The sequence below is a fragment of the Lepidochelys kempii genome, chromosome 4, assembly GCF_965140285.1.
Source record: "Lepidochelys kempii isolate rLepKem1 chromosome 4, rLepKem1.hap1, whole genome shotgun sequence".
Classification (NCBI taxonomy): Eukaryota; Metazoa; Chordata; order Testudines; family Cheloniidae; genus Lepidochelys; species Lepidochelys kempii.
The window spans coordinates 34,605,397-34,633,245 of NC_136383.1; the positions used below are offsets into that span (position 1 = coordinate 34,605,397).

The 27,849-nt window shown below is 41.3% G+C and overlaps 1 protein-coding gene across 28 annotated transcripts in view; it reads left to right on the plus strand.

The window, feature by feature from the left end:
• The window catches only part of ANK2 (ankyrin 2), a 566,593-nt gene that overhangs the window by 515,008 nt on the left and 23,736 nt on the right, over nt 1-27,849 (plus strand). For 15 of the 28 annotated variants that reach the window (XR_012158530.2, XM_073340925.2, XM_073340929.2 and 12 more), the window contains 7 exons: nt 1,945-2,041; nt 6,836-7,064; nt 10,260-10,385; nt 12,845-12,967; nt 16,250-16,282; nt 18,614-18,635; nt 21,970-27,792. Coding sequence is in view for 27 of the 28 variants with exons in the window: in XM_073340925.2 (XP_073197026.2) it covers nt 1,945-2,041; nt 6,836-7,064; nt 10,260-10,385; nt 12,845-12,967; nt 16,250-16,282; nt 18,614-18,635; nt 21,970-27,792 (6,453 nt within the window). In the remaining variant the exon portion in view is untranslated. The remainder of the gene's footprint in view (nt 1-1,944; nt 2,042-6,835; nt 7,065-10,259; nt 10,386-12,844; nt 12,968-16,249; nt 16,283-18,613; nt 18,636-21,969; nt 27,793-27,849) is intronic. The other 13 variants (XM_073340948.2, XM_073340940.1, XM_073340943.2 and 10 more) reach the window with 4 other exon arrangements.

Sequence of the window (27,849 nt, forward strand, 5' to 3'; positions counted from 1 at the left end):
AATCAATGTCCCAGAGAGTTTAGGGCCAAATTTGGAACCCCTGATTTTCTTTGGTCAGCTCGTCCTATTGAAATCAGTTATGAGTAACTGCTCATTAATATGAGTGAGGGGTTCCCCAACTGGCATATAAAATATAATACGACAGATTTTTCTATATGTGCAAAATATTCTTCTGCAGAATTAATTCTGCTGAAATAAATAGCAAAACTTTAACTTGAGTCTAATCAGAATAATTGGAAAAGGAAGTTCTATACACTAGAAATCACAAATTTATTATGATAATTTCTTCCTCCCAAGTACAACTTCAGCAGAGTTGTTACTGGGATAATTTCCCACTATATGGGTAAAGAATCTGGAATGAGCAGAAGTTATGTTTTTCTCCTTCTTAGCATTTGCACAACATGCCTCAGGTGGCACGTGATCAGGATTCATTACTGAATTTGGTCTGCTGGTTAGATCATTAGCTTTCCTGGCTTGGGCTGGGTACTGACAGGAAGTGTGACATGAATGCTGATCCATGCCCCCGTTATGTTTAGTTATGACATAGAGTAACTCCTCACTTAAAGTTGCCCTGGTTAACGTTGTTTCGTTGGTATGTTGCTGATCAATTAGGGAACATGCTCGTTTAAAGTTGCACAATGCTCCCTTATAACATTGTTTGGCAGCCGCCTGCTTTGTCCACTGCTTGCAGGAGGAGCAGCCCACTGGAGCTAGCTGGTGGGGGCTTGGAACCAGGGGGGGCGAGCAGCTGCCCTATCAGCTTCCTGCTCCCCTAAGTTCCCTGTGCGGCAGCTGCCCATCATGCTATCAATTGTCGGCAGTTCAGCTGTCCCTCAGCCCACTGCCATGTGCTGCTCCTGCCCTGTGCCTTGGAGCTGCTCCCGGGAGACTCCTGCTTGCTGTGCAGGACGGGGGGACAGAGGGGAACTAATGTTACGGTGTCCCCCCTCCCCCCGCTCCTGTCCCCCGCTTACCCCTTCTCCATATAGAGCAGGATGGGGACATGACAGGGCTCAGGAGGGAGAGAGCTTGCTGGCCGCAGCTGCTGTCTCAACTTCCTGATATACTTCAAAAGGCAATGTACTTAGAGTGATGTCAGCATACTTAAAGGGGCAATGCGTGTCTCTCTCTCTCTCCCACACAAAGGGTGTGTGTCTCTGTCTGCCATGCTGTCTCTCCTCCCTCCATTCGTGCTGCCTTGTAGAGTGTGAGGCTACATTAACAACAATGTGTTAACCCTTGAGGGCTCAGCCGAATGCTAGTTCATCATTTAGCCATAAGGCATTCCCTGGGAAATATCTTACGCCCTCTAACTTCACCACCTCAACCAAGCTTCACAGTCATCATTGCTGTGTACAGTATTAAATTGTTTGTTTAAAACTTATACTCTGTGTGTGTGTGTGTGTGTATATATATACACATGCATATATATAATCTAGTTTTTTGTTTGGTGAAAACAAATTCTCTGGAACCTAACCCCCCCTATTTACATTAATTCTTATGGGGAAATTGGATTCGCTTAACATCGTTTCACTTAAGGTCGCATTTTTCAGGAACATAACTACAACGTTAAGCGAGGAGTTACTGTACAGAAAATTTTAGCCTCATCTTTTTGCTTTACTATGTCAGAGGTTTGCATTTAGCTGTAAGTCCCATACAGTTTCAGATGCAGTTTGAAAAGATTGTTTCCAGAGCTGTGCTTCAGCACTCATCGTTTGAGAAAATGAATATTGGTTTATTTGGGCAAACTCTCTCCTTGGCTAAATCCATGCAATCCTGTTAACATCAGTGGCGTAACATCAGGTGTAACTGAAGGAAAAACTGGGCCTATTGTTTACAACAATTTGAAACATGCTACAAATTTCCTACAAAAAAGAGGGCTGGGATTTTGCTTGTTTTTAAACTATTATTTTTATTTATTTATTTATTTATTTATTCTTTCAGGTGGAACTACCCCTGCTCAATGGGAAGATATTACAGGAACAACACCATTAACGTTTGTCAATGAATGTGTTTCCTTCACAACAAATGTGTCTGCCAGGTACACACACAGCAAAACATCTCTGTTAAACGGAACCCTTTAAATCTGGTCCTTTTTTCTTCCATGCATTTCTCACTTATATCTAACATCTCTTTTGGAAGGGGTTTAGTTTAGTTTAACCATGATCTTCTATATAGCAGAATAAACTGATTATTTTAAACTGTTTAGTGGCAAAAGATAGCCACAGTTCAGCAAGGTACTTAAGCATATGTGTAATTTTACCCATTGAAGTCAATGAGACTACTCAAATGTTTAAAAGTATGGACGCTCTTAAGAACATTGCTATAGCATGAATGATTAGACCCAGAGTGCATCCATCTAACTGGGATGTGAGAGGAGATTTTATAATTGGCCCAACTGCATTCATATGATCTTTTATGCCTGAAGATGTTTTTTTTACAGACATATGTGGGATTTTCAATGTTGTACTTGCTGAATTAAATGGGAATTTTATTGTAGGTTTCAGTGGGTGCAGAGTTGCAGTATCAATGAACCCCTTTGAAAACCTCACCATGGTTTTGCCTGATAGGTGCTCCTCGACTGGGCAGCCAAAAGTCTTTTGTTTAAACAGTTAATTGAAGATTCATCCAGGGAAAACCCACCAGGGGAAAGAGGTTGCTTCTGTACTTGGTTTATAATTTATAAAATAATATGTTACTTCCAGCAAGCTCCAAAGAATCAGAAATCGGAGAGGGAGAACTTGTATAATGACCTGGAAGTGGTCCTGTATGTAAATCCCAACATGAGACACAGTCAACAAACTGAGTGAAGCTTACATGAAAATGAACCGCAGTAACACATCCTTCCATTTGCAAACAAAGCAATTGCACATTAACTCATTCTAAATTAATTCAGCTAGAGTATCTGCCTATCTGCAGATTTTGCTGCATTGCAGATACAACAGAGACATGATTTTAGCAGCTGTTCAGTGTCACCGAGATGAAATACTTTCCTGATCAGATTCATCCTTCTGAATAACTATAAACAGAATCTTCAAAAGAATCTATATTTTTTATTAACATATGGTGTTTATTATTATCTGATATTTATATTACAGTGGCACTGAATCAAAATCTGGTAGGCCCAGCAGTGGAACATTTTTAATAGTGAGGGTGTTGAAAGCCAGCCCCCTTACCTTTGTCCACCGCCGCCTCCCCCGTCCCCCCCGCCCAGAGTTGAGGCTGGCAGCCGGGACACAGGCCCGGGGCCAGCAGCATCCCCCTGCATCCCTAGTTCCCACGCCTTTGAGGCCCAGACACACATCTAGGAAGATACAGTTCCTTCCCTGAAGACTTTTTAATCTATGAGCCCGGTCCTTCAAATTCTTGTGAGTAACTTCACTCATGCAACTTGTCCCATCAGGTTCAATAGAAATATTTGTATGAATAGAGCTAATAGAGCCATCCTTGCTTCCATCCCGCAGTATAAAGGCATATATATATATAGCACATGGCTAGGGAAAGGGGGGATGACAAGGGAGCAGAACAAAATGTCTGCTTTTCACCAGCAGAGGGCCGTACAGAGCTCTCAGGATCTAACACCCTTTCTACTGAACCAGTGTTAAAATTGGTGGATGATATAGACAAACATTTGGTAGCCAGACCAGGTACTACTACTATTTTAATTAAATGAATCTACTGACAAGCAAGTCTAAGCAAAACAATGGTAAAATTGAGTCAAGCTTCTGGAACCTTGTCTAGACAAGGGCTCTGTTGGTAGAACTGGTGAGACATTTCCCCAGTGTAGACAGCCCCACTTGCAATGAAAGCCCAGCAGTAAAGCTTTAAAAAGGTAAGTACCCAAAATGCTCAGTCTCAAATGGATGGGGAATAAACACTTTTCACTAGAGACCAAAAGAGAGACCTCTTCAGCTGTATTTTGTGTCTCAACAGCTGTATGCAGCATTAGTTATGTTAAAGGTCATACATTAAAGACTTCATTCAATAGTCAGCATTGCAGATTAGACACTGTATTTGAGAGATCCAGGTCTAGAGCTGCACTAGGGTTATGGCATCAACAGCAAGCCCAGATGTGGAAGTTGTTAGTGTGTGAACAATGAGTCACAATTGTTTGACGTATAGGCCTTCTTAAACAGGGGTTTTCAAACTTTTTTTCTGGCGACCCAGTTGAAGAAAATTGTTGATGCCCGTGACCCAACAGAGCTGGGGATTAGGGGTTTGGTGTGTGTGTGTGCGGCTCAGGGCTGGGGTAGGGATGCAGGAGGGGGTCAGGGCTCTAGGCTGGGGGGGTGCAGGCTCTGGGGTGGGGCTGGGGATGAGGGGTTTGGGGTGCAGGAAGGGGCTCCGGGTTTGGGGGGGCTCAGGGCTGGGTAGAGGATTGTGGCGCAGGCTTACCTCAGACAGCTCCCAGTCAGCTGCACAGCAGGGGTGCTAAGGCAGGCTTCCTCCATGTCCCGGCACCGCAAACCGTGCTGTGCCCCGGAAGCGGCCAGCAGGAGGTCTGGCTCCGAGGTGGAGGCGCGCAAGCACCACTCCCCTAAGGTCCCATTGACCGGGAACCAGCCTATGGTAGTGCAGAGCCAGTGTTCAGGTGGGCGCAGCGCGCAGACCCCCGTAGCTCCCCCGCCTAGGAGACGGACCTGCTCCTGGCCACTTCCGGGGTGCAGCGCGGTGTCAGAACAGGCAGGAACCTGCCTTAGCCGGGCAGCACTGCCGACGGGACTTTTAACGGCCCGGTCAGCGGTGCTGACCACAGCCACCGCGACTCAGGGCCTTACATTCCATGACCCAGTACTGGGTCATGACCCGCAGTTTGAAATCCACTGTTCTATAAGCTCCACCTGCTCTCTTTTCACTCAGCAAGATATTTAAACCTGTGCCTAAAGTAAAATCCATGAAGTCAGTGAGCAGTACTGCATGTGCTTTAAAGTTAGCCACAGGCATATGTACCTTTCTGAATTGAGGCCTTAAAATGGTTTTACAAGAATCACACTCCCATTCACAGGATTAAGTCCTTCCAGGCAATGTTTGGGAAATCGCTACATTTCTCTAGAATACTGAAGAAGTTGATTGGAATCTTGGCCAATTTCCATTCCATCAGACACAAATTTAGTCTCAGATGTACTTTTTGTCTGCTGTACATGCAATCAAATTTTAAAATGTTCCTCTGTTTGAGCACTGTGGAGGCTTCTCAAGGTAGGTTTGCCTCCCTGGTTTGAGTCAGATACAGTACAGTCTTTCCCCACTTCTGTAAATTAAGGACCTTTGAGTATCAGATTTGCTTCCCCATGTTCAGATGTCATCAGTTTCCACTGTTTAGTCAATGAACACATTCAATGTTGTACAGAAAGGCACAGAATGAATATCCATTATTGTTCATCTTCAGTTGAGTAAGACCAGAGTAATCACGTTTCAAAGTGCATGGTTTGTGGGACGCTGTACCATGTGATCTACAGTAAGTAATAAGCCCCCTGTAGATTGTATCAACTCTGAGGAGTCTTTGACCCCTCGTGAATTCCTCCTCCTTCCTACGGGTGTCAAACTCAACCACGTTTTCCACCCACTCATCAAATTTTATTTAAATGAAATTCCATCAGCTCCAGAGATAAACTAAATGAAAATAACAGCTTTTATTCCTTTCATTTTAAAATATATAACAGGGCATTTATGCTGCTTCAGCTCAGAACTGTACAAGATAGGATTTTTTTTTCACTGCCTTTATTACACAAAGAGCACTCTATTTGTCTCAACAAAGTGTATGGCAGTTGTAATCAAAAATGGTAATATTTATGTTCTTGCATTTTGAGAAGGGGTAATGTTGCTGTCTACTGACTAGCCAAAAGAGCAGGTGGAAGGTAAGGTAGTTGGGAAGTAAGGGAAGTTTTCCTTCTGCTCAACTGGTAGAGGCCTGTTTTTGGAGCTGTAGTACTAGTCCTGGTTTCTGAGGTTTGCATGCAATTTATATAGTGATCTGTGTCTACTGTCTGCGATACATGGGTCTGTTGCAACATCACATGAATGAAAGTTGCTTAGTGAGAAATAGTGAGGAATGTTTTCAATGAACTCTGCTGGAGGAAAGTGCTAGAAGTTGGTATTCTCTTGTAAGCAGTTTAAAGTAAGTGGTTGTTGAATAAGTGAAGCCAGATAAACGATGGCCTCTCATTGATTTAATCAGTTTATAGGCAGGCATATTATCTAAGAAACTATGTCAGGCAGTATGGGCTGTATCGTTTGTAAAATCCAGATAATACCTGAGGTTCCAGGCTTTCATTTCTTGCTCGGGTAAATCTGCCTGGCCATAGTGCAGGAGCTGGTTAGTACTGGGGGATGTTCTCTAGGAAAAGAGTTTCCTTTCATGTCCTATCAGCAGATCGTATGTTCTGTTCACTGCTGTAAAATGCAGTTTCTTGTCTAGTTGACATGGAGATTAGTAGGGCATATTTTGGTTTACAGCTAAGCCTTAATGACAACAGGTTAGGTGAGCAGGGCTTTAATTCAGCAAGTTACTGTTTATTGTCCTGACCCTGCAAAGACTTCCACATATACTTCACCCAAACTTGAAATCTTTGCTGGATTAGGATCTATATCATTTGTTAAAATTTCCTTTCAGCAAGAAAAAATGCATTGTGGGTAGCCTGACCCTCATCTCCCAAAATTGATGAGTTTTAATTTTCTATTTTTTTCTGGTTTTTTCATGAATAACTGTGGCTGTGTTACTTGATGTCAGAGGGGAATGGTTCCAGGACAGTGTCTACACTACCAGCATGGAGATTTGCATTGCTTACATCTTGCTAGATGGCCAGTTTCAATAACTGCTCTTCATGTTCCTTCACAGGTTTTGGTTGGTAGACTGTCGACAGATACAGGAATCTGTTACTTTTGCCTCCCAAGTGTACAGAGAGATTATCTGTGTGCCCTACATGGCCAAATTTGTTGTGTTTGCCAAATCACATGATCCCATTGAAGCTCGATTAAGGTGCTTCTGCATGACAGATGACAAGGTGGATAAAACGCTAGAACAACAGGAAAACTTTGCAGAAGTTGCCAGAAGCAGGGATGTAGAGGTACAATACAAGACTATAGAGTATCATTTTTTTTGTCTTCATTCACAGTGTCTTGCCACATCTATTTCTAAAATCACAAATTCTGCATGCTATCTGATATAGGAGGCAGACATTAGTATTTAAGAAATGTTTTGTAATTGGATTCAAAATCAAGCTTACATCCTCCAAACCAAAGAATGTGATGGTATATTTTTGTGTGTGGAAATGTATACTGGCCTTTTGAGTCTGCTTTTCTGTTCATAAAAATGAACAGCAATTGCAGAAAACTCTTTTTATACTTTCAAGTTGTATGCATAGTTTACATACCGAGTTGGTTATGTTTTGTAAGCAGAATACTCTGATCTCAGAGCAAGGTGTAAGATAATTCAAAACAAGCACCAAGTTTCAGGCCAGCTCTGAATTGATATGAAACTCTCATGTCATATCAATGGGAGCTAAGGTAGGCCATCACTGAGTGCTTTGGAAAATCCCAGTTGTAATCTTTAGATTAAAAGAAAGCATTGGGACGGTGCTGGAATGAGTGGCCTGTAGATGCTTCATTCTGGAGGCTCAGAGTTCCAAGCCCTCGAGTAAAATTTTAAAAAAACATCTAAGTGGCTTTGGGAGCCTAGATTCCATTTTTAAAATTGACTTAGGCACCTAGAAACCTAAATATTATTGACATTCAATGAGACTCAGGCTCCTAAGTCTCTTTTGAGGCATTTTTGAAAAAAATAATCTCTAAACTCATTCCTTTACTCCTCATGCCAATAGGGTTAGAGAGTATTATATAGGTGGCACTCTCTATCGAATCCAGGGGAGGGGAGTCCTCAGGATACTGTGATGATCACTCCTATGCAAAACAGCAATACAGAAAGGTAATGGGTCCTGCCTTCATCAAACGAACTCTGCTGTGGTGTACAAACAATGCTGAGGGAGACAGGAATACTCCTGCTGAAAGGCTCGCTTTGTTTCTTGTCAAGCAAGAGTAATGCTAGTTTTGGGGGGAGGAGGAAAGATTACAGTGGGCTATTTCCTGTGGCCCTTAGACAGGCAAAACTGTCACTGAAGTTGGTAGGAACGTTGGCTATGAAGGACCGCAGAATTTGGTACACAAAAACAGAGAAATTAGGTCACTGGGCAGCTACAATGGAGGGAGATCACCCCAAGGGCAGGTGTAGCAGTATTGCACACCGATGCACACACCTTACAATTTTCTCAGAGGAAGAAGCAGTTTTAAACCCACCTGCGCACTCTGTAGGAACCCTGTCTGTGGAATCTACCTGGAAGATGTTATAAATCAATGCATCTACCAGCCTGCCTCACCCACTTCCTTCCAACCCAGGGCTGCTCACTTTGTAGCCTGTGCTTTCTGACTCCAAGACCTTCAGTGGAATGGTGGGATGAAGGCAGCTGTGCACTGCCAGTAGACATGGGAGCTGCAAGCTTTGTTCAACACTAGGAAAAGCGCACAGTGACCCTTTCTGTGGTGGTCACAGGAGAGCGATTTAATTTTAATTAGCTTTGCGATGTAACCTGTCAAGACAAAATCTTAAATTCCTTGTTATTCAGATAATCTCCCACTGACTCCTTTAGAAGTTTGCCTGAGGAAGGAACTCGAAAAAGCCAAGTAACCACCTCAGGATTCATTCTTTTGCACTTATTAGTCATGTTTTTGATGTTTAAATGATTTAAGCTTTGTAAGGCACATCAAATTTTATAGAGGATGGCGCTCTGGATTTTCAAAGGCTCTAAGAGCAGTTAGGTGCCCACCTGCCACTTTCCACCGAATACCTATTAATAATCACAAAGATCGTCAACACCTTGACAGCAGTAGTTGGATTTTGTCAGCATGTTTACTGTTGACATCAGTGAGAAAAGCCGTGTTCATCCACCAACACCAAGAAGTTAAATTAGCAGGTTTGATAAATATTCATGTTTCGTATTGAACACAGAAAAGCCTTTCTGTGTGGATATTAGCGCTGTTTGTTAAATGCTCTTTTACTGGCTGAGTCAATTCCTTCAAATTTGATGACAAGCGGGAAATGGATAAAGCACAGTGCATTCTGCCTCCTTACAAACACATTTTTCTACTCTAAATCCCAACATCCATAAATGATTTCTCAGGTTCAGCATCTGGTGCTAAAGGCGGTGATAGGCAATCTTTTGCAGAGAAGACAGATAAAATAGATGCTCATTACATTGGCAAGGCTAAATTCTGGGGAGGTAGAGGTAAGAAGTGCTCTTTGAATGTGCTGATAGTTTGTGTGGGGTGACTCCAAAAACTGTGATGAGATGAGTTCCCTGGGACTGAGGAAGGGTCATATAAATAACTACCAGGAGATAGAAGCAGTATCCTAGAGGCATCCTAGACATTCACTTGAGGCCTGGTTTTCAGAGGTACTGAAGGCTCATAACTTTAGTGGGAGCCAGTGGGATCTGCAAGTGCACAACCCCTCTGAAAACTGGGCCTATGGAGCCCAAGGCAAAAGCCTCAGCTCTAAGACTATTCCAAGTAGATTGGACCGTTACGGTCACCCTGCTGCAGAATACACAAACTATGGAATTATTTGAATTGACCAAGAAGGTAAAACGTGTAACCTCACGATACTCTCAGCCAAATTTGCTACATGCTAGCTCAAAATTGGGATCCTGAGTTTGCTCATGTACTAAGATCTTTCCTTCAACTGTAGTGGTGAACACAGAGTGACTGACTGCTTGAAGAGGGAACAGAGTTAGTCAGAAAAGGGCAGGTGAGAGCTGAAAAGAAAACTGGGGTAGGTGCACTTGTCGTGCTGTGGCATGATGCTAGCGGGTGCCCTGGGTGAGGGCCACTGTATGGTAACCAGTTTAGTGCAGTATGCTGAAAAATGCACACGTTCTTGTAAATGGAAAATCTGCACAGATTTACGGAACACAAGGCATCGTTCTCATTAATAAGCACTTCTCACTACTCTTAGTAGATGAAACTAGTATGATATTCAAAATTAGAATTGAAGTTAATCATCTGAAATGTGTCTTCACACATTCTGGAAAATTATAGATGGCAACACTAATGCTGAGCGTTGAGATCATTGTATTCTGAAAATTTTAAGATTGGTTCAAATCAATGCAGAATTGTGCTTTCGTAAGGATAAATCAAAATGTGGTAGAAATGAATATTGAATATGGCCATTCATATGATTTGGGGGGGTTTCTTTTTTTAACTCCACATAGGTATTAGAAGGAAAGCCTATCTACGTTGACTGCTTTGGCAATCTGGTGCCACTAACAAAAAGTGGGCAACATCATATATTCAGTTTTTATGCCTTCAAAGAAAATAGACTTCCACTGTTCGTCAAGGTAATGGAATAACTTCAGTTATGGACTGTGGTTTTATTCAGGGCTGGCTCTGGGTTTTCAATACACTTGTCAGTCTGGAAAATGTCCATCCCACAGATTCCCCACCTTCACATGTAAGAAATTCTGAAATAAGTATTTTGTTGATATGAGCAACCACTGCCTCCTGTTGTCTGGTAGGGCAAACCAGACTTTATTGAATGGTCCCAAATCTGGGTAAAAATGCACGGTATGCGTACTAATCTGTGGCTATATCACTCTCATCAGTGCATGGCATACTTACAGTGATGCATTTCAGTCGTTAATTTTGTCTCTTTTGGAAGACTGCTCTCTATCTAATGAGATGAAGGAACAGCTCCTTTAGTCCTTATGTTTTATTTTTCATCCTTTGATTGGTCCATTTGCAAGTGCAGTCCTCTGTTTTACAGAAATACATTGTGACAGAAGGAAACACTTGTGCAAGGCAGCAAGTGGATTTACATAATTGGGAAAATCCTCTTAATACTCCTGTTTTCGAACTCTGCTATTTATAGTAGCAGATAAGCCTCCGGAGCGCTGATACTAAGTGGTTTGACTGTGGTTCACGAGAAAGCTACAAGTACTGGTCTGCATCACAGACAGGTTGGCTGAATTGTACTGTGCTGGCCTTACTACTTATCACACCAAAATCATATAAATACAGGTGTAGTTCTTCAATTGTGCCATAGGTATTCTTCATCTCTGGGCCCAAACTTACTCCGACTGAAGGCAATGCAAAACGTCCTTTGACTTTAATGTGAGCAGGAATGAGTCCTTTATGTGTATTTCAAATTATGCTGCTCATCCACTGCCTTCATAGGGTCTCAAGTGGAGGAGCAAGCTGATTGTGATAACAGCTGTAGACCTACTGGCATGGATCTGCTGTGCTTACACCTACCTCTGACAAATGCACTTCTCTCCTTTTAGAGGGAGAGGTTCAGAGGGCTTCAGGTGCAGTTATAAGGTGACTCAATTACTTTTGAAAATTGTCATATCAGTGGCACTAGAAACAGCCCATAGAAAAGCACTTTCATAGGCAGTGCAGAGCAGATTTTCCCCCAATTCTCTGACAATGGGTTTCAAAGCCATCCCTAAGTGACTGTGCCTCGGAGTATTGGGGTAATTCTGTATCACCAACAGTGGTGCCAGGGCCTACTGGGGCTGAGATTGCTAAACCAGTCATTTCACGTCCTTGTTTAACTTAAAAACGTTTAATGATCTCTGTGATGTAAAATTAATTTAGCTAGTCAGCGATACAAAAGGGGATTACTTGAGAAGTGAATTTTGAGAAAGCACCTACAATTCTAGATAGGTTAGTCATAACCAAGGAACGCCCTCGTGTGTCACCTCCCCCCGCCCTCCAACCCAGCCCACTATTGGAGGAATGTGACTTCTTTCTATAGAACCGATTCAGCTGTGTTTGTCACATACTGCTGGCTTCACATGGTTGTGACCCATCCTGAATTTTCTAATACAGTCCTGAAAGTATGTCGTGTGGCTCTCCGTCCTGTAGATTCAGGTTAATAGACGCGTGTAACCACATGGCTATATTTAAGATGAATTTTTATCATTTGGCCTTGGTGAGGAAACCCGTAATTAGGTATAATTCTTTTATTTGTATGTACTTCCCAAGACTATTTACAGAACCTAAAAACACTTCATATTTGAAGTCCTAAATGTTGCATGTCCAGTTCTGCCTTACAGATGTGATACATGGGGATCTTCCAAGGTTTACTTCGAAGTCTCAGAACATCTCATGATCTCATAATCATTTTGTTTTGTTTCAGGGGTTATACATGGTCACACTTAAATAACTTGAAGTTTTTCAGAGATATTCCAGCAGTATTCTCAATGTTAAGTGCACTGATTATGGCTTTAATTGATAAGGTATTTTGAAATGGAAGAAAACTTTTAAGTGTGACCTTTGTCACTCTCTGCCTATTGCAGAGGCTAAATGATCAATTACTGTCTCTTGTTACTAATGAAGTCAAAGAAGCAGCAATTGATGATAATCTACCTAGGAAGATACAAAGGCATGTATAGATTATGGTGGTAGTATGTGTGAATTTTGAAAGTTTTTATTTTATAGATTAATTTTAAAATGACCTAGCATCAATATGTCAATGAAAAACAGAGTTAGTGCCGGTTACCATGAGAGCATAGTCACAGTGCAATTACTGTCTCAAACTGCATTGTGTGAATAAATCGTTATTACTGACTTCAAAGTGTCTAAATTGTTTAGCTGATCTCTCCTGTTTTTCACATATATACACATACTCAAATATATAACAAACAGAAACAACAAGACCATAAACATACATCCACATACATGAAGAAGCTTTTTTCCAGAGCTAATCTCTTCCTGTAACTAGTTTTGACACTGCATATGGAATACAGAGTGCAGCTAAAGTACAGATTAAACTTTTATATCTTTGCTGCATTAGGTACGAGACTCCACACAAGAACCTTGTGGGCGACTATCATTTATGAAGGAGCCAAAATCTACAAGAGGGCTAGTCCATCAAGCCATCTGCAACTTAAATATCACATTGCCACTTTACACAAAGGTAATGTTAACTGTACTATATCAGAGCTTTATAGAAGTTTTTGTTTAGGATCATCAGTATCACAGCACAACCAGGAAATAGGCAGGAGGGCAAAAGATTGTTAAAGACTTATAATTTAGGGCATGTTTTCTATAAACTCAAGTCAATCTATGTTAGGCTGACATACAGCTGCAGTGGTTCATGTCCACGCTGCCCTTCTGTCGTTAGTGCGCATCCTCACCAGGAGCGCTTTCACTGATTTAAGAGGGGCAGCGTGGGGGACTGAAAGCCAGGGCTTTCAGCTCGATATGCGGCTCCCTGCTCCTCACTGGGAGCCTGGCTGCCTGCCTCCTGGCTCCCTTCTCCCCATCAGGAATGGGACAGCCGCACTGGGTTTCTCGATTCCCCGCTCCACACCAGTAGCACGGCAGCTGACCAGACTCCAGGCGCGGAGCTTCCTGCCGGGCACAGCCATACTCCCCGTGGGGAGTACGGAGCCAAGAGACCAGGGAAGGCAGCCAGGCTCCTCGTGGGGAGATCTATGCTTGGTGTCCAGTCGACTGCCCCATTCCTGGCAGGGAGTGGGGAGCCAAGAAGCCCGGTGTGGCTGCTCTCTTCCTGGTGGGGAAATTAGAAACCCGGGGGGCATCCGTGCTTCCAGCGGGGTGATCTGCACCCGGAGTCCGGTCATCTGCCATGCTCTCAGCAGGGAGCAGGAAGCTGAGAGCCCAGGCAGCAGCCCAGATCAGAGCACGGAGCTGGGAGCCTGGGCAGCAGCCTGACTTGGAGTGGGGAGCCGGGACCCTGAGGGGGCAGCACGGCTGCCCATGGGGAATGGGGACACTGGGCAGCAGCCTGAGCCAGGAGCCTGGGTGGCAGCCCAGCTTGTAGCGGAGATCGGGTAGCAGCCTGGCTGGGGAGCCAGGAGCTGGCTTCTTGTCAATTTCATGGCTCCAGTGGACAGAATGATAGCCAGTAGATATAAGTAACGCAGTGTCTACAGGGACACTGCATCACCCTAACTATACTGCCATAAGCCCTTTGTCTCTCGTGGAGGTGGAGTTTCTATGTTGGAGCAGTAGGACAATTAAGCTATGTCTACACTACTGCGGTAAGTCGACCTATGCTACGCAACTCCAGCTACGTGAATAACGTAGCTGGAGTCAACATACCTTAGGTCGAGTTATCACAGGTATACACCGCGGTGAGTCAACGGGAGAAACTCTCCCGTCGACTTACCTTACTCTTCTCATCCGGGGTAGAGTACAGGAGTCAACTGGAGAGCAATCTGCTGTGAAATTGGTGGGTCTTCACTAAACCCGCTAAATGGACCGCTGGTGAATCGATCTCAGCTATAGTGTAGACCTGCCCTTACATTGGTGGGAGCAAGGCGATAGTGTGTACACTGGCATAATTAGGTCGACATATGCTGCCTTAGTTGACTTAATGCTGTAGTGTCAACCAGGCCTAAGGGTTTTAGTATTAGCAAGGGAAAAATAAATAGTATTCAGAATCTATCAGTTTATTTGAATATTGGCACAACCATTCTTTTGAGAACACACAATGCATATTTGACATATCACTTTGCATGGGGGGAATATATCAGATTTGAGGCAATATATCTTTCTGACTGAATTTCAAATGACATTATTTCCATTCTTTAAGTTTTTAAACATACCCTTCATTCTGGAGATGGAATAGTCCAAAAAACAAAATCTGGGTCACAAGGGATATGCAAAGTGTGATGTGAAGCCCATTGAAGTTAGTGGAAAGACTACCATGGACTTCAGTTGATTTTGGAATGGGCCTAGGCTAAGCTTGATCTCCATGCCAAAATTATATTGAAGCTAATGACAATTCTGTACAGTGTTAAAACACAGAACTGGAAATCAGTGAGTAGACTTAGGTTCCATTCTCATCTTTGCCAAAGACTTCCTATGTGATCTCGAGTAAATTGCTTGACCACTTTGTGCCCTAATGCCTTCTCTATAGAAATGGAGTTCCCATTCAAGCCCACCTCTCACTGGGTTATATAAGAATAAATTTGTTAATATCTATAATGCACATTCCTCATATATAAAGTGCCAAAGAAGTTCCAAATATATTTTTATTATTTATTACCTGGCCATAAGAGGCTTGAAAATCAAAGTATCTTGCAATGGCATTTCCATGTCACTGACAGAACGATTTCATTGTTCATTCATATTGTTGGACAGAAGTGAAGTTGCAATAGTTAATGTGCTCTACAAGTTACAGTAGTTATAACAGCATCAAAGCTAACAGAATCAAATCCTAAATAGGATTCTAATACAGCAGGAACACTTTTTGCCATCTGTTCAAAGCTGTCAAAAATCTGCCACAGTGTGCTTAACAACATCATACTTTGCAACTGCTCTCTAATCAGAACCTTCTCAAAGGGCATATTGATATACCTGGTGAAGGAAAGCAGCTAATAGCAAAGGCAAGTAGGAACAAGTCAGTATTTGCTAATATTTATAAATAGTATATTTGAGCCCAATTGGGGTTCCACTGAAGTCCATAAGTCTTTTCATTCATTTCAATGAGAGCTGGTTCAGGCACTAAGAGGAATTCACCTGTGCAGAGGGCCAGCACAATTCTATTCTATCCTCCTTGTACCTCTCTAATAACCACAGTACTTGAGTGCCTTCCACGAGTGCATTAAGCGAGACTAACGTCTGTCTTGTTGCCATTCTTTCTTACCAGATGGGCAGCCCCCTGCCCAGGGGTGAATTTCACCCTTGATTAAACATGATTAGAAGAAATACATTACATTATTGTGAGATGTGTTGTAACCTGCTGTAGAAGGTGCCTTGTAATAGTCAACTAGAGCACCATACTTTTATGTATATGCTGCATGTCTCTATCATATGCCTTAACACTGCTCGTAACACTTTAGTTTTGAAAGGGTTATTAATTATTAAGTAATTATTAAGTATTTTTAAGTATTTACCCATGCTCCCTTAATATACACAGTATGTACGAGTTCTATGGTGTATACCTACATTCCATCACAGGATTTAGGACACATTAGAAGCCTAATATCCCACAAGCAGCTTTTCTGTTTATAATTTGCTTGACACTGCCACCTTTTATATTTAAACTGACCCTCTGCCATTTTTGATTCGTGACAACTGACTTGCAAAAACTGTGCTTTTTACCTACTCTTTGCCTGTTGAATTTTGTCAGAAACAATACTTTTCCTATCCTTTTCTTCTCAATAGTCCGTATTTTTTCTCCTCTCTTTTTCCCCTCTCTTGTTGCATGGCATTTTGGGGCTGAAAGGAATCGGAATCAGACCAAGAGCAGGAAGAAGAGGTAATTGTGTTATAATGCCACTTCATCATGGCTCTGCTATTGGTTATTTCTACTAACAAGTGAGCACTAGCATAGGTCTTAGAAGACTGAATGTTTTGTCCTTTGGGGCATATTATATTGTCCACTGACCTAGTGCTAATGAGATGGTTCAGTTAGGAGCACCATTCCTTATAGGTTAGTCCTGTTTAAGTTCCATTTTATGAAGTTCAGTGAGATTCATGGTTGCTTGCAAAATTGATGGGTAGAAGGGTGCAAAGGATTGTTGTTTTTACCTAGGGAAAAAAAGGTGTTTTATCCAACAATAAATACAAAGGACCTTTTTTTTTTTCGGTATTGAAAAGATTTCAATAGTTTTTTGTAGTCTCAAAGCAGTGGTGCTGGAACAATTTGTATAGTGGGGGTGCTGAGAGCCATTGAACCAAACTGTACACTCTGCATATGATGGAAACCACTTCAAGCCACGGGGTGCTGCTGCACCCCCAGCACTTCTAGTTCCAGCACCTATGTCTCAAAAACATGTGGCCTGATTCTCTCTTGTCTCAGAGCTACTCAGTGCAGAAGATAAAGGATGGTGTCTAGGTGCTAGTTACACCTTCCTGATTCTCATACAGTTTAGAATTGCTACTAGGCAATTCTACAAGACCCCAAGTGCCAATGGAGCATGGCATAGCAGAGCTGTGCTCTGACCCCTTTGGAACAACCCTGACATGCTCTACAACACAGGCACAAACCCAGATCCAGCATAGTTACATCCAGCAGACAGTTCCACTACACCAGGGAAATTCTTGGTGAGGAATTGAAGCCAGATTATGGCCCTTTGTGCCACCTGAATTGCACAAAGGGGCTGTAACCCACTTGAGAATCTGTACCTTTTATGACAAAGTCCATGTATTTGTCTGATGGGTCAGCTCCTCTTATATTTGCAATCACATTATATTCTTCTGGCAATTACAGATATTTCTTAGGCTCTGAGCCTTACATGGTGAAGTAACATCAGAAAAATATTTATGTATTTTTAGTTGTGTTGTATTGACGGTTACCAGCTGGAAACAGAAAGAGAGAGCTAGAATCATATGACCAGCCAGCACCCTATGAACTATTAACATATTCTCCACGAATCACAGAACGGAGTTTGGAAACTACTATTGCAAGAATTTTAGATAACACAATTATTCAGGTTGCCATTTAAAAAACTAAATATTAGGGATTGGAATGATTATAATAGAACACACCTTAGGCCATAGACATTTAAATAATTGGGCCGTATTTTCAGAAGTGCTCAGCACTTGGCAGGTGGCAAGTAAAAGTATGGCCATATTTTTGAAGAGCCTAATAGCGGCTGAGCTCTTTTGGAAATCTGGCCCAGTTATGGGTGTGGAACATTTCTGAAAATCTGTTTCCATTTATCTATCTAATCTGATATCCTGCTTCTGTCAATTGCTGATACACATAGGAGTTACAACTCCCTTCCCAACACCCAACAGTGTTAGACCCTGAACCATGAGGCTAATTGTTTCAGTTTTAAAAATGACCTGCCTGGGTCAATATCCCAACATAGAATTAAAATAGTAGTTTTTACTGATTTTGTATTACTAAAATTCATTATTATACAGACATAGAAGAACACTTGGGGAACTATTGTGAGGTGAATTGTCCAAAAATTAGACCAATTTTAGGGAGTCTGTATTTCCCTTTGTTCATCTGTGGGATTTCCACTAGCAGTGCAGTAATTACACAAGGACATTGACATTAAAATAGTTGCTTACATTAATCTGTAGTTGTTCACCTAAGGTTTACCAATAGTAATGTAACCTACAAGTGATCATAAGGCAGGTGTGTGTCACAATTCGTAATAATGTATTTCTGTTCTGATCACTCCCTTGAAAAGCAAGAGATAGAAGATAAAGATAATAGTTTGGGGCAACATCTTGCATTTATCCACATATAGAATTCTTATTGGCGGATATGGGAATTCTTCACACTTACTGAAGACAAACGGTGGGCCCCAGGGTTATATGCAATATAGTTTTAGCATTACCCAATTCCTTTCTTTCCATTCATTCTACCAGTAGAGTTGACTCTCAGGGTTAAATGTTCAGAATGTAACCCCTAATTTTGTTCACACCATTTTGGATGTGTAAATTCCATTTACATGTGAGATTCTTTTATTTGTGCACAAATAATAGTGCTGTCAGAATTCCACAGACAAAACTGTGAAGACAAAACCAAAGGCGAACTTTGAAAATTTACCCCATAAGACCTTATATATACATATATATACATGCACAAGTGTGATATTGTAACCATTTCACTTTGTGTGTTCTCTTTCAGGTTGACATGACCTCAGAAAAAAGTAAGATTAAAAAAATTATAACAACTGTTTGTGTGAAAGCTGATTAAGAATAAAGAAAAGCATGAAAGAGACCGCAAGCTCTAATTGACATTACTAATAATTATAATAGTTTAAAAATGTAATAGTAAGCAATATAATAGGAATGCAGCTATTCAATTAAATACATTTTTAACTTATAAATTTATAAATAATACCATATTAAGACAATTCATCTAAGCATTCACTTTCCTTCAACATCCCTAGAAATCCTGCTATTGCTGTTATGCTTGTATAAATATCCATCCCTCCATTTTTATGTTTTTGTATGTTTGTTGGCATAGTATTGTCACCTCATTTTTATCAGAGAAATGACAGTATCACTTTTTAATAAAAGCATCACTAAACTCCCCAATATACTTCATTACCTTGATTACAAGAAACACAGGCATATGTAAAAGTGATACTGTCCAAAGTAATCAGGCTGTGTAATCCCCATTACTGTGGTGAAATATGATTGGCTATATGGCTTTAATTAGGTCCCCCCCCTCCGCCATTATTACTGGAGCCTGACAGTTATTAGTTGGAGTGATAGGGATTAATGGTGGACTAGTGAGAGTGGACTGGCTTGGTCCTAACCCATAACAAACAAAAACAACACGGAGTCTGGTGGCACCTTAAAGACTAACATTTATTTGGGCATAAGCTTTCGTGGGTAAAACACCACTTCTTCAGATGTTTCTTCAGCTGCACTATAACAAACAAGTGCTCTGCTAAATGTCTCCCTTTAATGAAGATGCAAACCCAGACAAATTTATCTGCTCAATTTGAACAATCCTGTGAGGAGAGCTGAGAGCTTTTGTATGCAGCAATTTTTCTTACTAACTGCATTTTGGGGGAAAAAATGACTTTTGACTTGTTTCGGGGTTGCAGCCATCTTTAAAAGTGAATACAATTTAATACAGAGGAAAAAGTTCATTTCTGCATACTGTCTTTGGAAGTTTTGCTATTGATCCATGTGGCACTACACACCAAATTAGAATTAGTTATTTTTAGCACCAAATTCCTGAGACATTAATCTTTCCCATTTCCCCATTTTTTAAAAAATTATTTATTTAGCGCATGGTGCCACTGTGTAATAAACTCCTTTCTAGTGTGAGGGTTTTACAGGATTTAATGGTAATTATTTGCACAATGGCAAACCGATCTTTTCTCTTTTGGGGTTCATAGCCGAGGCCCTGACCCTGCCAAAAGGTCAGGCTCCTGTGCCCATGCGGAGTTACACTGAAGTTAGTGGGGTTCCATGCAGACACAGTGCATCGCAAATTTTGTTTTTATTTACTAGATTAAAAGGTTACTAGAAAGAAATGAAGCATTTGGAAATCCTAACTTAAAGGATTTTGAAAACAAAAAACAAGAAAAAACCCATCCCTGATGTACCAACCCTCTTCTTTTGTTGCTGAAACGGAGTGATTTTCATTAGAACAAATAGGCTTTTCAAAGAGCCTGGATTCTTAAAATCCCAATAAAATTCCATACCAGTCAGAAGCAGCTAACTAGACCTCCCAACCTGTATCAGTACCCACTAACCTGGATCCCTGGACCTATGTGGAAATCCATAAGAATTGTGGCTGCTCTACATAGATAAAGGGGTCCACACTACCTATTCACATTGGTAGTGGGCTTAATGCCAGTATTTCCCATGAACTGACAATTTGTCAAGTATTATGAAGCGTGCACAATGTTGAATTTGTCTCAAATGTCTCCCAGCAGTTCTGGAGATTTCACAAGCTTTCCTTTATTTCCCATCAAACCTTAGTTGCTCTGTTAGCCCTCTCGTTTACCATAATGGGCGTTTGGTAATACTATAAAACAACACAGAAATGACCTGTTAGTCTGGGAAACAAAAAAGTCCAGTTTTACTGTGCCTACTTCCCCAGTGGAGGAATACTCTGAATTCATGAAATACAAAAAAAGTATTGCAACAGGGTGAATATTTTTTTAAACAAATGCAGATATTTGGTTGCACAGAATCTTTCATTTTGGTTTACTCCATCTTCAATTAATACCTTATGATACCGAAACATATCACTCTTAGTATACTGTAATATTTTTAAAAGCAAGAAAAATTCATTACATTACAAATAACAGTGGTGCTCTGGACATAACTGACATTAATCCTGTACTATTTTATTCAATCAGATGCAGATTTCTTAATAATCCTTGTTCGAATTGGGCCCTGTCACAAAATATTCTCCACAAGCAACTGTGCCATATCCTGAGCTGCCTACAATCCTATACTTTGTATATTGGTTGTGGAGAATAGCTAATACTTCACCACAGTATGTTGTGTTTTATTTTCATGTATTATTTTAATTTATAACCATTCTCCACCTATTGCTTTTAAGTAAGGCTACATACCCAACACCTTTGCTTTGCATGGAAATAACTTGGCTTACATAAACTGTATGTGTGTCCAGTGTGAATGTCTGATTTTTGGTTGCCATACATTACATTTTTTGAACCTTTAAATTCACATTTAAGTTGATTCAAGGTTATTTTTATTTCCCCTTCTTTTTTTTCCTTCTCTTTTTTTATCCTCTATCTATATGTTATTTGTCAATGAGGATGTTCCAAGGAAAGGACCATACCTCTTGAAGCAGAAGAATGTTTGTTTCATTGTTTAGGTGTGAGATCCCCTTAGATGAAATGCCGGTTTGCAGCTGATTCAGATCTCTCTATATTTGATCATACTTTAGATTACTGCAGAATTAAATACACATAAATATTTTTTATTTTGATCATTAAGAAAAACAAATGCATACTTCTACCCAAATGTTACTCTGACAGTTTGCTACCACTGGCTTTCACTTAGAGGAAATCGAATTTTAATGGGTTTTTTGTTTGTTTGCTTGCCCCCCCCCCTTTTTTTTTTTGCCTTTTTCTTGTTTTTTTTTTTACATTGATCTATAACATCAAACAATCTTGAGATGTCTATCTGTGTAATTTCACTGTGTTCCCGCATTGTTTTTTATTTTTAATTTTTGTTGTTGTTGTAATTTTTATGTTGTCCTGATAATTTGGTTTGTTAAGCTTTGGTGGTGTTGTATGTGTGGATGTGCAATAGTGGGAAAATTAAGCAAGTTATTTCCTGCCCATTTTCCTTTTCAGTTTTTTTTTCCTGTTAGCTTTGCTTTGCTCTTGTATCCTCAGATCTTGTGGATCCACCATGCCCAGCCCATTTTGTTGACCTTCCTACCAATGCAACCAAAGACTGTCATTTTCAGTCCTGATTACATTTTTCAATCTCTATTTTTGATTTCCATTTTACTTTCAATGTTTTTCATTCACATCAAAGATGATGACGAGACAGAATCTACAGAAACATCTATCCTGAAAAGCCACCTGGTTAATGAAGTCCCAGTACTAGCCAGTCCAGACTTGCTATCTGAAGTTTCTGAGATGAAACAAGATTTGATCAAAATGACTGCCATCTTGACAACTGACCCTTCTGATCAGTCAGGTTCCATTAAGGTGAAAGATCTTGGGAAAGCCCCTGAAGAAGAGCCAGGGGAGCCTTTTGAAATTGTGGAAAGAGTGAAAGAGGACTTAGAGAAAGTAAATGAAATTCTCAGATGTGGAACCTACACAAGAGAAGACCACATACTGCCGAGGTCCCATTCTGGACGAGAGCTAGTGGAAGAGGAATGGGTTATTGTCAGTGATGAAGAAATTGAAGAGGCCAGACAAAATGTTCCTTTAGAAGTCATTGAACCTGCCTGTATAGAACTTAGGATAGGAAAAGGAACAACAGAGATAAGAAAGACAGACATGACAGGAATGGTAGACTATCTTATCGAGGACTTAAAAACGTATGTGTCTCTTCATGAGGTGGAGCCACAAACATTCCAAGAAGATTTAGTAGGAGAGAGATTTGAAGCTGTTGTTATAAGCAGGGGTTCTGAAAAAGGAGAACAGGGCTCTCCAACAGCTGAAACTCAAGGTACACAGGAACAACGCAAACCAGCCTTGGAAATTAAAAAACCAGTTAGGAGGAAACTAAAAGATAAACAAAGGCAAAAGGAAGGAGAGGGAGAGACACAAAGCAGTGAAGAACAATCAGGACTAACAAAGTTCAGTTCTGAGGAGTCATTAGATGATGAGCCAGGTTTAACACCTGCAGCTGTTCCTGATGTTAGCGCTGTATCCCCTGTAATAGAAGAAACGCCTATTGGCTCTATAAAAGACAAAGTAAAAGCTCTTCAGAAGCGAGTGGAAGATGAACAGAAAGTACGTTCAAAACTGCCTGTCAGAATCCAACCAAAAGAAATCACTACTGAGAGGCCTGTTACAAGGCCAGTGCAAGCTAAAAAAATAGTGCACAAAGCACAGCCACCTGTTTCACCCTCAGCTAAAACAGAAAGACTTGAAGAGACTATGTCAGTCCGGGAGCTGATGAAAGCCTTCCAGTCAGGGCAAGATCCATCCAAGAATAAATCTGGACTGTTTGAGCACAAAGCTATCAAACAAAAGCAGCAGCTCTCTGACAAAGAACCAACTAAGAGAGAAGCAGTTTATTTAGAAAGTGAAACAGGACAGGTACCACCACCTAGGAAAACAAACAAAAAAGAGAGGCTGACAGTCAAACAAACCAAAGTCCTTAAGATAGATAAAGATTCCCCATCAAAAAAAGGACCAAAAGCTTCTTCTGATTACGCTAAAGAGGAACCTGTAGATAGAGGCCAGGTACAAGAACAAAGCTATAAAAGAACTGAACCTTTCTCTCCAGTATTTGATGAAGAAAGTTCCAAGGAGCCAGCAGTTGTGAAGGAAAGTACAGCTGAGGATGACCAAGGAGATACTGACTTCCAGATCAGCCCGGACAGAAAAACTTCAACCGACTTTTCCGATGTCATTAAAGAAGAGCTTGAGAGTAATGACAAGTACCAGCAGTTCCGACACCTTTCAGTCACTGAGGAGGGAGAGCTTCACTTAGAGCAAGTACTGACCAGTCCTTTCAGTGTTACCATCCCCTCAGAATATGTGAAAGATGGCTTCCTACCTGCTCTCTCTTTGCAAAGTGGTGCTTTTGATGGAAGCTCAGAAAGCCTTAAACATGAAGGTGTAGCAGATTCTCCTGGTAGCCTGCTTGATGGAACCCCTCAGATCAGCTCTGAGGAAAGTTATAAGCATGAGGGTCTGGCAGAGACTCCAGAAACAAGCCCTGAAAGTCTGTCTTTCTCACCAAAGAAAACTGATGAGGAAATTGGAGAAACAAAAGAATCCACTACAGTGCATAGAGCAGCAGAGACATGTTCTCCAAAGGAACTCTCTCCAATGAAAGGTGAAAGAGGTATTGCTGCAGAACAGCTAACTGCAGATATTGAAGCTATCAAATCTCATCCCGATCATTTATCAGAACAGGTACCTTCAGCCCCTGAGAAAGGGGCAGGCAAACTTACGGATAGTAGCTCAGCTTCCATCATGAAAGATGTTAGCAGTGCAAAAGAATCCAAAAGCACTGAACACACACACGTAACTAAATCTTCTGAAATGTATGACAGCTGTTTAGAGAAAGAGATGACCTGTGAACATCATGTTGTTGTTAGAAGTCCCCAAGGGTTGGAACTTTCCCTTCCTAGTCATCACAGTGAAAGCTTTAGCCCAGTGGCAGATGAATCCCTGGCTATAAGTCATAAAGACTCATTGGAAGCAAGCCCAGTGCTGGAAGATAACTCATCACACAAAACACCTGATTCCCTGGAGCCTAGCCCTATGAAAGAGTCGCCATGCCGTGATTCACTTGAAAGCAGCCCTGTAGAACAAAAAGCAAAGGCTGGCATTCTTGCAGGACAGGTTCCCCTTCAGTCTTTCCCTACCAGAGCAGAAATGTTTCCAGAGCTGGCATCTATGCGTTCCAGAATTCTCCGCGACCCTGATGGAAGTGCTGAAGATGACAGTTTAGAACAAACATCCCTCATGGAAAGTTCTGGGAAAAGTCCTCTTTCACCTGACACTCCTAGCTCTGAAGAAATTAGCTATGAAATTACACCCAAAACTGCAGACTCGCAGGCACTGTCAAATATATCTAAGTCAGCCACAATCACTGAAGTCAGTGAAGAGCCAGAGGATGATTCAGAAAGTGAACCAAAGAAGAGGTTCACTCCGGAAGAGGAGATGTTTAAAATGGTGACCAAAGTCAAAATGTTTGATGAATTGGAACAAGAAGCAAAACAGAAAAGAGAATACATAAAGGATAAAAAGCAAGAGGAATCTTCTTCAATTCCTGATTCAGGTGCTGCATATGAAAATGAAGCAACAGAGCCAACAGCCATTGAAGAAAAACATATACCTACAGTAGTGACGTCTTCTGCAGACATTAGGAAAAGTTCTTCCTCTTCTGAAAGTGAGCCAGAATTGACTCAGCTGAAAAAAGAAGCTGACTCAGGCCTCTTAATGGAACCTGTAATTAGAGTGCAACCTCCTTCACCACATCTATCTGGGGTAGACTCCAGTTCCAGCCCTGAAGAAGCAGGATTTCAACCTATTGACCCCAAACAACATGTTTTCAGGATGGAGGAGTACAAAGGAGAATCCGATAAGCCCACAAAAGGAGACAAGGAGGAACCACCTGCGTTTGGTGATAGCTGTAAAGCTTACACTGAAGAATCAAACATTTTTCACTCTGATACTGGTATCATAGCAGAAACAGATGAATCAAAGTGTTGTTATAGTACAGATGAAAGTGAGACAATTAGCCCTAATGGCCCAGTGACACGACTTGATGGTGCTTTCTATCATGCAGTTGGTGATGATGCTCAAAAAGAAGTTTGGGTTCATCAGCCATCCCCAGCACAACAGCAACACTATGCTTCTCAGAAACAGACTGATGCAGCTGGAAAGTTAACACATGAAGACCTCAGTGCTTCAGGGGATGTGTCTGGGAAAGTATTTGGTCCCTTTGGACATGATACTTCTCAGAGTCCTGCATCACAAGATGATGCATTGGCTGAAGATGTTTCCCCTGCAAGCTCTGCTTTGGGAAGTGCTTTGACAAAATCAGACAAAGATTTTGAGACATGCCAAAGTGTTTCTTATAGTGAGACACCTTCCAAAGAATATTCATCCCTTACCACTAAAAAGGATGAATTTGAAGGCTATGCAGCAGATACTGATGAAAGTGGTGCTCCACATATAACAAGCCCATATGAAAATGTCCCTTCTGAACAATTTTTCACTAGCTGTGAAAGTAGGATAGAAACTGATACAAGGCAGATGACCAGTCCATCACCCAGAGATGCTCATTCTGTTGAAGTAAAAACAATGATTGAGGACACATTAGTGGCAGGTTCCCTTAACAGACATGCTCCTCCAGGTGAAGATCAAACTTCAGAAGAGGTATATATGGAAATAGAGTCAAAACAGAAAATATCAACTTCAGTGCCTTCAGCAGCAGACCCCATAGCATTAGATCAAACTTCCCTTCAGTATATAAAAGATGAAGCTGAAAAACTGATCAGCCAAGTGGTCATCACCAAAACAGATGTGGATTCTGACAGGTGGAGTGAAATACGTGAAGACGATGAAGCTTTTGAGGCTCGAGTAAAAGAGGAGGAGCAAAAGATTTTTGGTTTAATGGTGGACAGGCGGTCACAGGGTACAACACCTGATACCACACCAGCCAGGACACCCACAGAAGAAGGGACACCAACTAGTGAACAAAACCCTTTTCTCTTCCAGGAAGGAAAGTTGTTTGAAATGACTCGAAGTGGAGCCATTGACATGACCAAAAGGAACTATGCAGATGAAAGCTTTCACTTTTTCCAAGTGGGGCAGCAGTCTCAAGAAGAAGTTTCTTTATCTGAAGAAATGAAAGAGGCCACAGAGATGGAATCTGCTAAACTAGAGAGATCACCGGATCCATTTGCACCTTCAGAATCAGATGAAACTGATATAGAGGAAAAAGATGCACTTACACTAGCATCACCAGTATCTGAGCTTTCTGATAAATCAGAGGAAATGAGGAGCACAGGTGTGAGTGTGGGTACTACAAAAGCTGAACTTAAATCTAGAATTCCCATTAAAATGGGTATTTCAGTTTCTTCAAAATCACCAAAGAAAGAGATTGCTGCCTCTGAAGTTTCTGAAGTAGATCCCTTCTCCAAAGTGGAAACTGATGATACATTTGACAGCAGTCAGGTGCCTTGCCCTATCTCTCCAGAGAAGTCTGTGATAGATGTGCAGTTAGATTTTTCCACAGTCACTAGGTCTGTGTATTCTGAACAGGATGATGAGTCCCCAGACTCTTCACCAGAGGAACAGAGATCCGTGATTGAAATCCCTACTGCTGTCCTGGAGAGCAGCGTGCCTTCTTCTGAAAGCAAATCCAAAATTCCTGTCAGAACAACTCCTGCTGCACCGCAGTCATTGCAACAATCAGAATATGAGATCCTGCCCTCAGATGGCTTTCTGGACAGCTTGCAAGATGAAATAAAGGATGACCAAACAAAACCAAAGTCTAAAATTCCTGTCAAGGCAGCTTTCCAAAGAGCCGAGCAACAGTGTGCATACACAGAAACATCTATCAAGAAGCCACAGTCACCCAAAGCTCTTGATATGACATGCAAACTATCTATGAAACAAGATAGTCGAAGCAAATCTGAATCTGATGCAAGTGTTCCCATAGATCCAAAGACTAGGCGTTCAATAAAAGCTAGGAGTTATGCTGAGGTGGAAGCAGAGACCAGAGAGAGGGTGGATGAGATGAAGCTTGAGCTAGAATCAGATGATGTGACAACAGCAAGATCAAAGATATTTTCATCAAGACTGCCAGTTAAAGGCAGAAGCACTCCAGCTTCCCACAGTACTGGTAGTCCCACAAAAGAACATAAGGACCATTTTTTTGACCTTTACAAAAACTCCATAGAGTTCTTTGAAGAGATTAGTGATGAAGCTTCCAAGTTAGTGGATAGACTTACCCAGTCAGAAAGAGAGCAAGAATTAATTTCAGATGATGAAAGTAGTAGCGCCCTAGAAGTTTCTGTTATTGAAAATGTGCCATCCATTGAGACCCAGCATTCAATTTCCGAAGACATCTTTGACACCAGGCCCATTTGGGATGAGTCCATTGAGACTCAGATTGAGCGTATTCCTGATGAAAATGTCCATGACCGTGCTGAAGGTATTTGCCAGCCACTGGGATTCCTAGTGCTACGCATGTCATGAATTTTATAATTCT